The 13,450-nt window shown below is 40.5% G+C and overlaps 1 protein-coding gene across 2 annotated transcripts in view; it reads right to left on the bottom strand.

Annotated features, from left to right (window-relative positions):
• SCRN1 (secernin 1) overlaps positions 1-13,450 on the bottom strand; it is a 59,077-nt gene that overhangs the window by 40,181 nt on the left and 5,446 nt on the right. The window contains exons 1-2 of one of the 2 annotated variants that reach the window (XM_026649394.1): positions 7,965-8,083; positions 560-719 (exon numbers count right to left, since the gene is read on the bottom strand). In XM_026649394.1, the coding sequence (XP_026505179.1) occupies positions 560-718 (159 nt within the window). In that variant the 5' untranslated portion in view covers position 719; positions 7,965-8,083. Of the gene's footprint in view, positions 1-559; positions 720-7,964; positions 8,084-13,450 lie in introns of those variants that run through there. The other variant, XM_026649393.1, reaches the window with a different exon arrangement.

The raw sequence follows: 13,450 nt of genomic DNA, 5'->3' as shown, positions 1-13,450 counted from the left end.
TTCAGTAGTTTAATACAGGGCATGTAAATGCTAGAGGTTTGCTGCACCTTTAAATTAGACATGCATTAACTGGGACAGATAAGAGCAGCACTGACCAACTCATTCCTTTTGATGTTTGAAAGGATGTGTCAGTTAAAAGGAATAAATGTTTGTTGCTATTCCCAGCTTATTAGGAAAATTTTACCTTGACAGAAAAATGAGTATTGGCAAGTAGTACAGACCATAGCACAAGCAGCGAAGTTGTAAACAAGTCAGCCTGTCCACTGCAGAAAATGCTGGTTTCTAGAGCTTTCCGGTTGGTAAAGTGCAGGATAACACAGCTTTTACTGTAGTTGCCATTTGGGAACTCCCAAGAATCTTCTCACCAGCCCTCCCCAACTCCTAAGGCTTTTCCTGGTAGACAGGCTCAGAATGAAGCATTATTCAATCATTCTGGACCTTATAAACTTGAGTTTAGGGAATACAGACTCCAAAATCTGACAGGAATACAAGGGGCACCTTTACCTTTTGAAATGGCACTCGCTTATACTGTAATTTTAACCACAATGAAGCCCATTACCTCAACTTTGCTTCCTGGATCATGAGCAGCAGCAGCAAAGTAGACCACCTCCTGTACTTCTTCTCGAGGCCGTGCAGAATTTTTTCCAAACACAACAAGCCCATCTTTAGTGCGTGGTGGAAAAGCAACAAAACAATAACTAGGAGGAGCCACAGCCATCCTAAAAAAGTGAAGGGAAAAGGGTAATGCAAGTCTGACTAGTATTTCAACAAACTTTCAAAAATCATTAAATACGTAGCTAGAGCTGGAGAACAAATATTTCACTGTCATATTCATCTTATTCCCTTGTCACGTCAGTTAAGTGCAGTTAGTGAAAGAGAAACAGATCAGGTCAGCTTAGTCTTATTTGGGGTTCGATAAACACAATTAAATTACAGTGAGCTACAGACTTCCCATACACATCTGTGAAGGCAGAGGTGTAAGGAGCAGGGGAGAAGAGAAGGTGATTGTGCCTTGGTAATAAGACCAGTCAGCCTCTGAAGAAGGAAGATACTAAACAACTCTGATGCAGAGTAACACTTGACCTAGAAGCATTCTGCTGACTCAGGAATAGGCACTGCACCAGAGCAGAGAAATGCAGAAGAATGTTAAATATTCTACTGTAGTCGTCTTCCTCTAATGCAGTTAAAAAAAAAAAAAGACGAGTGATCTCTCAAATGGTATAATGGTATAACTGGAACTAGGACTAAAATATACATAAAGCACAAGTGGTAGCGGAGGCTGCCTGTCAGTTTAACTACCTATCCAAAAAGAAGAGTTATGATAGTAACTGCTAAGTGATTGAACCTGGTTTTCTTCTATTGTTTGTCTGCAGATTTTTAAACCTCAGGTTAATTGATTGCCAGTTTGTAAAGGCTAGTCTGGAAACTCCTCCAATGCTTTTATCAGGATACAAATGTTCAAAGTGTCCAAACTGCCAGTTAATATATTTATGAAGGTTAACCCGCTAACTTGAGGCAAAACACATCCTACTGTAGACAAACTACTGGATGACTATTCCGTCAAACAATCATGGTTTGTCTTTAAGCACAGAAACTTCATCTATCAGATGTAAATTCAAAAGAAAATTATTCAAGACACAGTACAAACAGTACAAGCGTCCCTAAAAAGAAAGGTGTTACAGTGAAAGACATTTGGGGAAAAAATGCAACTGTTTATTTTGATACTTCTATAGCTCATCACTATGGTATCAGAGTACCTCCCAAATTAATAAAAACGAGAACTGCCCCTTCTCTGTCTGCAGGAGTCACTTGAAAAGTAGCAGATTTAATCGAAACCATATGATCAAAAAGTTCCCAACAACCATTGCTTAAGTTATAGCAATGACTCTCTCAAATATGTGGTACTCTATTACAAAGTTGCCTTTGGTCATTGATTTATATGATATCTGAAAACTTTAGACATCATGCACTCCATGCAATTCAAGACTTGAAACAACCATTTTTAAAACTAAATAGAACTGAGCAAACAGATTTTTTTTTTATTTGATTAGGTGGCTAACCTGAAATCCAGAAACAATTTTGTTTTTTCTTCACCAACATAAAAAAAATCCAAAGATTTCATTTTGAGTTTTAAAAAAAAAAAAAAAAAACATGTTTAGTTTTTGGTGGGGTTTGGAGTTTTTTATATTTTTTTTGGTTAAAACTAAATTTCTAACCAAAAGATCTTGAAGCAAAGATGAAACATTTCAAAAACATTGGAATGAAATGTTTTGGCTTTTAAAAAAAGATTATTTTTTTCCAGCTGAAACTATTTGCCAAATTCAACCCAAATTCCAAAAATTACCTGATTTTAGGGCAGAGATCATTCTACTCTTCCTGCTGGACGATGAGTCATATTGTCACTAGTAGGTTAGGGTCACAGAGACAAGAGGTGGTATTGGAGCATTACAGTGCTGACAGATCTCTCTCACATACTATCCCTGACTTATAGCCTACCTATTGGCTTGGCTCACCTAAATAGCATGCAACATTCAAAAAGCAGATATTTGACATTCTGCAAAATGCTAAAGCCCCTTTCGGCATAAGCAATTTTCTCAACAGTGAGGTTTTCGGCACAGTAAGGACAAACTGTACTTATTTTGCTCACACTTTGAAAGCTGATACAGTTTCAACCAGCCTCAAATTAAGCTCTATATTCTGTAGTTCTGATTTTATTCACTTCAGCAAGTGCTTATTCCCTTTTGAAATGTATCTATAGTATTTTCCTGATTCTACAGTAAGTTGTATGATCCACCTTGTAATCACAGCCAATTTTACTGGAACCAATCTTCCAGTGTGCCAAGTACAAAGTTTTGAGTGCTAGTGTTTGCGTCGAGACCTTTACATACCACATTTGTTGAACATGTATCTCTAACGGTGCTCCTGCATGTCCATTATAACGTCCAACATGGGAAATAGCTTTCCCACAGCAGACATCACTGCAACTGACAGGACAGTAAAAACAGAATCTCTAGTGCTCTGGATTTTTTTAAACTACCTTACAATCTTCCCCATTGTTGGAGTTCTGTTTGCCCCAATGCAGATATGTGTATGAAGTAAACAGCAGAGAAATATTGCAACCTAAAATAAAGCCCTTCACTTGATATACTGGCAGTCTGGTTGGCAAAACTGATTAATATTCTCCTTACTTTTTTCTTCTATAAATATACTTAAGAGCCTGACACTAAACTCTTGTTCTATGCATACATATATGGATGGGAGCACATACAGTTTGTTGGGTAGGAGTTTTGCCTAGAATCCTACATGCCTCATTCAAACATGCATCACTGACTCTGCAATTTCTGCCCCCTTCAGTTTGTTCAGAATGCTGCTGCTAAACTCCAACTTCTTTGCCCATCTGGCTGATCACGTAACAACCTTCTCTGAATGCTTCCATTGACTTATCATTTCAGCTTCTCACAGCCGTCAAAGCTCTACATACTGTTTATCTCTAGTTAAGTTCTGCGATGAACCTCCCCCGTCTTTCCACCAGTGCTCTCAGCCTCCTCAGTTTATCAGATTCTCACAATCACCTCCATGCCTTCTTCCATGCATATTATGTCCTCCCGGAGCTCATCTTCAAGGTCTCTACTCTGTTCATATTTAAGACTTAAAGACCCACTTCTGTCATACTGCCTGTACTGAATTCAGTTAGCTTGTATATACAGTTATCTATTGTCCCTCCTTCCCGAACCTGTACTTGTCATCCTTAGATGGTCCTCTGAGCAGGGATTGTTCTTAAGTCTTTGGAAAGACTAGCACATAGCATGTACTACTGTAAATACACGTTGAAGAATGTCTCTTGCTATATTGTCACAACTACAGAGGCATATTTTGTGTTACTTCAACATTTTCTAGCGCACAAGCCCATATTCTCATACATATACTCTTCATACATAAACTGTATGGTGCTCCCGTGTGGACACTTCTATTTAACCAAAGAAACTCCCCAAGACTGTGCTAACTTAAACTTGCACTGCATGATCACTGGCACTGTCCTAACATGTTTCTCTGAAACACAGTGCTTAGATGCAGCAATTCTTGGAAATCAGCACAGGCAGATGTGATAGCAGCCAATGGTTTTTGTTCATTAAACATAGGTAATTGCTGGTTTTCAATATTGTGAAATAGACATCACACCATTAAGAGTTAAACAGAGGTACCTACTGTCCAATTTAAGGTTAAAAATCCTTATCTTCAGCCAGTGTGAATTATTCATAACAATGGAACTACACAGATGGACAACAGCGGTGGATCTGGCCCTGTACCAGTAGGTTTTAACTTCCCCACATTCTTTGTGTGAGCAGTTAAGTAGTTCCAGGTAGGTTATTTGTGAAAGATTGATAATACACTGGTTTGATGTAGATCAGAATAGACAGTATGAAAGTCAGAAAACAATCCAATTCTGCAGTGATATCTGAAGTGACAACTCACAGGTAATGAATATCATTTGACTGATCTCACTCATCAAGTGCAGCTTGATAAAAATTAATTATAAAGGGAACTTGGCTTTATATGCTGTTACCTTTGTATTTCTTTAGTTGTCTTCTGGTTACCATGGCAGTCTACTTAATGTGTGCCTGTACAATATGAAGAACCTTTGATTTAACGTATTCCTTTATTTTCCAGTATAATCTCTCATTGTGATAAATTTCATTTAAAGATCACAGAATTAAACTCAGTTTGACAAAGTCACCATTAGGAGCTAATCTGTGTAATACTTTGTTGCAGAAAGAAGATATAGAACAGAATGTCTTAGAGTCCTACACAACAGACTGGATGTCCCACTGTGAAACATTAGCTATGACCTACATTAGAGTTTTAGAAGCCACGAGTCTGAACAACAGGATCAAGTTTTTGAGTCAGCCTGTGCCATATTTTTAACCTAAAACTATGTCAAGGCAGATATGGATTACAAATCTAGAGATTTTACATTTTAAAGTTGAGATTTTACATCTATCAGGGTCTACAATCTTTGGTTTATGTAGATATTTGCACTGGTTTCATTTCCATGATATAAGTGCCTTACAAATTCTAAGTTATAGTAAGAAAGATATTAAGTTCCCATTAGACTCTCTCATGTTACTTATCCACATAGGATTAAGTTCTCAAAGCGAAATATGGGGAACACAGCTGCCATTATTGTTCACTGAGTCTGTGCAGGGGAGGGTAGTGACACAGGTGAGACACTGCAGCCATCTAAATAAATCTAAGTGATGCATGTGCTGTTCCTGGTTTTGGTTTTTATAACCAGTGCTGTCACAGACGTACAGGATAGATTGCAGTATCCTGCAGGACATCGCATCTTTAATAGGCTCACTCCATCGTGCAGAATCTCTGGACTCGTCAACACTGTGTATACATGCATATACCCCTTTATTTTCGTATTTTAAAAAGCCAAAGACACTGAAATATCCTCCATGTATTTCCCATTTTAAGTGCCAAAATTTCTTTAACTGAAGTAGAAGGGTGAATGGAGAGGAAAGGTGAATGGAGAAGAGGAGACGTCTCCATTTTTTTTTTAAATGGACAACTATATTTGATATTGGGACAGAGGTAAAGACTCCTAAAAATGGAATGAGAGACTTAAATTACCTATGAGTTTTAAAAGAGAGAGATTTCAAGGCCAGAATGTATCATTAGATCATCTATTCTGACCTCCCGTAGATCTCAGGCAATTAACTTCCCCCAGTTACCCCTGTAACTTGACTAAAGCATACTTCCCAGAAAGGCATGAAGTCTTGACATGAAAACATCAAGCAATGGAGAATTTCTTCCCCTTGGCAGTTTGTGCCAACGTTTATCACCTCAATGTTAAAGTATTTGTGCATTATTTCTACTCTGAATTTGTCTAGCTTCAACTTCCAGCCACTTGTTCTTGTTATGCCTTTCTCTGCTAGATTAACGAGCCCTTTAGTACCTGATATTTTCTCCCCATGAAGATATTTATACACTAATCAAGTAATCTCTCAATCTTTTTGACAAGCTAAATAGATCAAGCTCTCTGATGCTCTCATTGTAAGTAATTTTTTTCACCCCTTGGATAATTTTGGTGGATATTTTCTGCACCCTCTCCAGTTTTTCAACATCCTTTTTAAAATTTGGGCACCAGAAATGAGGCAATGTATTGCTATTGGTCCCCCCAGTGCCAGAGGTAAAAATCGCCTGCTAGAAGGGACCTTGAGAGGTCCTCAAACCCAGCCCCTTGTGCTGAAACAGGACCAAATAAACCTACCATTCCTGACAGGTGTTTGTCTAATCTATTCTTAACCTCCAATGAGGCCCTTGGAAGCCTATTCCAGTGCTTACCTATCCTTATAGTTAGAAAGCTTTTCTTAATAGCTAACCCAAATCTCCCTTGCTGTAGATCAGGGATCGGCAACCTTTGGCCCACAGCCCACCAGGGTAAACCCCCTGGTGGGCCAAGCCAGTTTGTTTACCTGCCGCGTCCGCAGGTTCAGCTGATTGCAGCTCCCACTGGCCACAGTTCGCCGTCCCAGGCCAATGGGGGCTGTGGGAAGCAGTGCGGGCTGAGGGATGTGCTGGCCACTGATTCCTGCAGCCCCCATTGGCCTGGAACGGTGAACCGCAGGCAGTGGGAACTGTGAACGGCCAAACCTGCGGACGCGGCAGGTAAACAAACTGGCCCGGCCCGCCAGGGGGCTTACCCTGGCGGGCCGCGTGCCAAAGGTTGCCGATCCCTACTATAGATTAAGCCCATTACTTCATTGGACAGGGAGAACAATTGATTACAGTCCTCTTTGTAACAGCCCTTAACATATTTGACGACTTCTCAGGTTGTCGCCCCCCTCCCCCTATCTTCTTTTCTCAAGACTAAACATGCCCAGTTTTTTTTTAAACCTTTCCTCAGAGGTCAGGTTTTCTAAACCTTTTATCATTTTTGTTGTTCTCCTCTGGACTCTCCAATATGTCCACATCTTTCTTAGTGTGTTGTCCAGAATTGGACTCCAGCTGAGGGTTCACCAGTGCAGAGTAGACTGGGACAATTACTTTCAGTGTCTTACACACAATACTCCTGTTAATACACCCTAGAATATTGACCTTTTTCGCAGTTTCATCACATTGCTGACTTGGCTTGTTGGCATCCTTTCATCTGCGAGAGACAGTGGGAATTGCAGCCTATGATGTAGATGGTTTGCAATGTCTCATGTGACTGAATAGTCCAATCTGGGATTTGCATGATCTTTGGCAATTATTGCAAATGTATGTATATTGGTTGGGAGCTGCTTGCTTCCTATGGGCTCTTTTCTCTTCAAGCTGTAGGAGCCAGCTTCTGTCATGGACTTTGATACCCTGATTGAGACAATGGTGCCACTTGTTACAATCACTTGCCAAGATTTCCCATTGGTCAGGATCAATTCCAAATTCCTTCATATCTCGCTTGCATATGTCTTTATAGCGAAGCTTGGGACATTCTATTGTTCTTGTTCCCTCTGATAGCTCCCCGTATAGCATGTCCTTGGGTATGCGTCTGTCTTATTGCTGACTCATTCCATTTGTTATCCACTAAAACCTCTAGATCCTTTTCAGCAGTACTGCCTCCTTGATAGTTATTCCATGTTTTGTAGTTGTGCATTTGATTTTTCCTTCCTCGGTGCAGTGCTTTGCACTTGTCTTTACTGAATTTCATCTTGTTGATTTCAGAGCAGTTCTCCAATTCATCAAGATTGTCTGAATTCTAATCCTGTCCTCCAAGTGGTTGGAACCCCTCCCAGCTTGGTGTCATCCACAAATGTTATGAGCATACTCTCTGTTCTGTTATCCAGGTCATTAAATAAAAATATTGAATACTGTAGTATCAGACCCAGGACATGCTCTTGCAGGCCCCCACCAGATACGTCCCCTCAGTCTGACTGTAAATCATTGCTCGTTGAGGACAGTTTTTCAATCGGTTTTGCACCCACCTTATAGTAATTTCATCCAGACCACACTTCCCTAGAGTGTCATGTGCATCTGTGTCAAAAGCCGTATTAAAATCAAGATCATCACATCTACAGCTTCCCCCATCCACTAGGCCAGCAACCTGCCAAATAAGGAAGTTAGATTGGTTTGGCATGATTTGTTCTTGACAAATCCCATGTTGTCTATTACTTATAAACCTTTTATCCTCTAGGTGCTTATAAATGGATTGTTTAATAATTTGCTCAAATGTCTTTCTCAGTATCAAAGTTAGGCTGACTGGTCTAATTCCAAGCTCCTCTTTCTTCCCCTTTTTAAAGATAGGTACTATATTTGTCTGCACCCATCTTTGAGAACTCATGGGGGATAATTGCTAACAGTTCAGAGATTACTTCAGCTAGTTCCTTAAGCACTTGAGGGTGCATTTCATCAGACCCTGCTGACTTATGTCAATATTTTTAAAGTTAGATGCATTCAACCTGTTCTTATACATTCAAGGATCCCATTAGCCCTCTTTGCCAGAGCCTCACACTAGGAAGAAGTACTTTTAAAATAGTTTCAGGATTGCTACACAATATGTAGCAAAGAATGAGTTTTTGGAAACCTCTGAATTCACTATATAGATATTTGCGGTATCACCAAAATGGGTATATATTGCATGGGAGAAAGTGAAAGGCTTTGTGAGATGGTATTCATGAAAACCTTCACCTGGGTACGTAGGATAGTTACATTTCCAATTACGTCCTTTCCAGAAACCCCAAGGGTAGGTTGCCAAAAAAAGTATTTTTTGTAATTTTTTCCCCATGGAGAACTTTATTCCCAAATGCACTTTAAGGAAAAATGCATTATTAAATTCCATAACACAACTGCACCTACATGTGAGCCATTTGCTCAGACAGCTATCCAATGCCACGTTTTCCTCTGACCTAAGTGTAAGTAATGGCTCTTACCACATTTTATGGTCATCTAGTTATAAGTGTGTCATTATTTTAAGTCTTTGATATAAAAATGTAAGTTGGAGCAAACAAAGTTGCTACTATCTTGCTTGTTTATTGACCCAGTGATAAAGGAAGGGTTTTTCAGCATGCACTAGACACTCTCAAAACTAGTTGAGACAATTTTTATTGTGCATCTGCAATTTAATTTTAAGATGAAATTCTGTTCTTCAAAGATTTCAGAAAAGGAGGCAGCAGAGACAAGGTCTGAGGCCAGAGAAAAAGGGAAATGAAATGGAGGAAAAAGGGGGGGGGTTAGTTCTTGGGAAAGAAACACTTTTAAAGTAGGTATTCACTTTGTGCTAGAGTTGCTACAGGAATGAAGTGATGTGGGATGGTGTTTTCAGAGGAGGTAGTCCATGAGCATTTCAAGAAGTAGTCCTCAAACTTTTCCATAGTGTGAACTCATGTCCTAGGCCAACAGGGCTCTTACATAAGGAAAAGCAGCCACAGCAGGAAAGATGGTCCAGTGTTTGGGGCACTGGCCTGGGTAGGAAGGCCCATGTTCAACTCCCTGCTCTGCCACAGGCTTCCTGTATGGCCTTGGGCAAGTCACTTGGGCCTGGTCTACGCTTAAATTTTGCTGTAATAGCTTTGTCTGTTTGCAGTGTGGAGAGAAAAAATAAATTAATCACACCCCTAAAAGACATGGATATGCCAGGAAAAGCCCAAGTAGTATAGACACAATTATACCAGCAAAGCAGTGCTCTTGCTGTTACAGCTTATTTCATTTGGGAACTGGAAACTTTTGGTAGTATAAGCTGCATCTCCCCGACATGGCTTGCCAGAACAGTTATCTGGCAAATCCTTTCTAGTGTAGCCAGGGCCTATATCTCTCTGCCTCCATTCTCCAGTCTCTAAAATGAAAATAATACGTCTCTACCTCACAGAGGTCTGCATTAGAGACAATGAGACACTATTTTGCTAATGGAAGGCCAAAGTAATAGATAGCTGGATCATTTAAAACATGCTGACTTCCTCCAAGACATCTGGAAATTTGACCAGGATGATTTGGAGCGAGTTTAGGAACGACAAGCTAAATAAGCTATGTTTTTATAATGCTTACATGTATGTTCTTGGTTTAGTGTCCCCAAAAAAGTCAACCATGTATACTGAGGACATGATTTCCAAACACTCTTAACTTGATCAAGTCAAAGTCAATTTTGTCCGGAATAAGGCCACATATTGCTTTTCTGCAAGAATTACTTCCATACCAAACTTCAGATTTCAAAGGTAAGCCATTTTTACTCAAGCTATTTTAAAGAAATCACCATATAGACACCAAGCAAAGAAATTTCCATTACAAGTTTCACAAAGTTATAATCTATGTGAACATGGGACTTGATAGTGGATGCTTTTATAGGTGTTGTTCCTCAATTTTACTTGGAAATATTTATCTAGTGTATTAGAATTACAAACTTCGAAATTAATACTTTGCAATGCCTTCCTGTTTAGCCAATCTGACTCCTATTTCTGGGACAGTAAGATTGCATGCAAGTGTTTCTTGCCTACGACTGGTCCTTTGTCTTCAGATTGCAAAAACAACAGTCTTACGGTGAAAATGCAGCATTTCAGTAACTAGGAAACAGTCTACAGAAAAACTAGACAAGTGTGGGAAAGTTGGGTCAGAATAAAAGTCTGTCTTGACGTTTAACTAGCGTTTATTGAACTGAATGAAAACTCAGTCTTTGCACTGTTTTAATTGTCTGTCTTGACAAAGTGCCCTGAAGCTTTATCTCAGTGAAACCAAAAAATTCTCCCCATTAGTCATATATTAAAAGATCTTTAGATTTAATATGAAAAAGGCAGGTTGGCTAGGGTTTTAGGGTTATAAGTGATTTTGATATACAAAGCACATATCTGGCCAGTGGATTTATTTAACATTTCCTGAACAGTGGAAACTCAAAATTCATAATCTCCGCACAGGCTATTTCTGTCTATAGACCTATTTCTTTAAGGAGTGTAACAGAGCACTGCTGTGCTACAAGGAAATATTAAAAATAACTGGTGGTTCTGCACCAACTGTGTTCTAATTCATCAGAATGGAGAAGTATTATAGTTTGGTTGGATTATTTCTTTATCAAATATTCATTTTAAAAATACAAAATGTTACAATATATCAAGGTGTTCCCCACAAAGCCTAACATGAAAGCCCAAAATGGCCTCTACATTTCCTATAGCTACGCAATCTCTTCACAGAAATCCTCCAACATCTCTTAAAGTAACACCAAAACAATCAGTACGATGCATTTTCAAACAATTTCCCTTGGTTTGTCTTAGCTGAGATCATACGGGCTAGTCTTTACTAGAAAGTTAGGTAGTAGTAGAACATGACATGGAGGAGGAGGAATTTTAACATGGGAGTTACGACTTGGCAGTCAGTGTCGACAAGTTGCGAGTGTACATGTTAGCTTGTCATTGGTAAAACCCTATGGAAACTAAGTTAATATTGTGTCAGCTGGTTGTGGTTAACAATAACATGACAGATTGTCCCTGTCTTCACTGACTTAGGATTTATTAACATAACTTGACTCAGTTTGTTTTAGCACTACCTAAAGGTCTAGTGAAGGAGCACTTAGTTGGTTTACACACACTTGCTCATTATTCCATCCTACATAATCCACTATTGGACTCCTTGGTCCTTGATTTCCCTGGTGTTAATCACTGTTTTTATTTCCATTAAAGTGCCCTGCAAAAGGGATTTTTAATATTTAAAAAAACTCTACATTTACATCTTTAATGCTTGCTAAGAGCAATACTCAAGTCATTCACCAATACATAAAATTCTTCAGTCCCTCCCATCCTAAGACAAATCAAAAGTCTTAAAGGAATGGGATGAAGTGAAGTTTTGGATCCCCCCCAAATCATCCTATAATAGCCAGCCAAGTCTCATAAATAAGACCCTCCAAATCTCGCCTTGAGAACAAGAAAAAAAATTAGCCTCTGCTAGAGGCCAGAGATATTACAGAACTTAAAGGAGTACACACTTCAACCATCAGAAATTGTTTACAACAACGGCTATTTATATAGCACCAATAGTATAGTGTGCTGCAACTTCTCTAACTAGAAAAGGTTTGCTACTGGCCGCCTTACAGATCACAGCTGAGATCACCTATGTTGTCTGTTAATAGTCTTCAGTGGGAGGAAACTGGAGACAGGGTTTGCTTTCCTTCCTCCCTCCTCCCCCCCAGTGAAGGTCCTCAGCATTGGAATTTGCTTCTTCCCTGACAGGAAAGCCTAAATAGGCTGACATTCAAGGTGCACCACATGTTGTCTTGGGTATTTCTGTGCTGGTGGAGAGAAAACAGGTTCAGCTTTGTTGAGATAGGGAAGTTAATTGTGGACTTTGTAATCATTCATATAACATTTTACATGTACCTAGAGTAGAAATTTATTTCCATATCTTTAACATTAGTGTGTATATTTTACGTAATCTGAGATGCCAATCTCTTTTACAAGTCTGGCAGTGTCTTGACAGTACTTGTATGTACAAATTATTAAAGATACATGACCATCATATCCTGCAGAAGAGGAAACTGATGACCCAAAATACACCTAATAAAAGCAAGATTCATTCAGCAGCAGGGCTGGAACAAAGAAGAGAATCTGATATGCAAGTCACAAAGAGATAATGGTTCACAACTTGAGGCACTGGAAGGTTTTAAAAATGGAAAAAACATGCAATGTTATGCTTAGAGCCCTGTGCGGATACAAAAATGTGGATCCGCATCTGCCAGAATTAACATGCATCCTACCTGCGATCCGCTAGCCATATTTTATGTGTATCCGCACCTGCAGCAGCAAGCTGTCTCACAAGGGCTAGCGACGGGAGAGGGCAGAGATGAGTGAGCAGGGGGGATCTTGCAGGGAAGAGGCGGCGCGAGGGCGGAGACTGGAGGTAAGGGGCAGTGTGGGGGCGGGATCTTGAGGTGAAGGGGCAGCACAGGGGCTGGAGGGAAGGGGCATCACATCACGTGCTGCTCCTGGGAGCTCACGAGCTATGGCAGAAGCACTGTTGCATCACGGCAGGGTGGAGGGGTGGGGTGCTAGGGCTCACCCGCGCCAATTGCCGGGGGTGGGTCCTGCTGCCCAGGAGCCGGCAGGCCAGGAGCACGGCCAGTGCTGCCAGGCCAGGCCATGGCCAGAACACTAGCACTGCCCGAGCGGCCCGAGCTGCTGGACAGGAAGCGGCACGGCAAGCAGGTGCTGGACAGCCCTGACTCCGGCCTGCTGCCCAGCCCCAGCCACTGGCTGCTGGCCACCGGCCCCGAGTGCGCTGCATCCCCCATGCTGCCTGAGCCACATGCCGTTGGCCAGGTGCCGCATGTGATCGACTATCCGCATCTGATTGACTATCTGTGGATATCAAGCGAATATCCATGGATTTGCAGGGCTCTCATTATGACTATACTGGGGGAGGGTCTGCAGTAAAAGTAATCTTATTTGTACATAAAATGGATAAGAGGAGAGTGGTCTTGTGGACAAAGCACAGGACT

This window comes from Terrapene carolina, unplaced genomic scaffold (assembly GCF_002925995.2).
Source record: "Terrapene carolina triunguis isolate 2854851 unplaced genomic scaffold, T_m_triunguis-2.0 Scaffold84, whole genome shotgun sequence".
NCBI classification, from domain to species: domain Eukaryota; kingdom Metazoa; phylum Chordata; order Testudines; family Emydidae; genus Terrapene; species Terrapene triunguis.
Note: the sequence above shows the minus strand (reverse complement) of the source record. Positions and strands in the feature narration are given on the sequence as shown.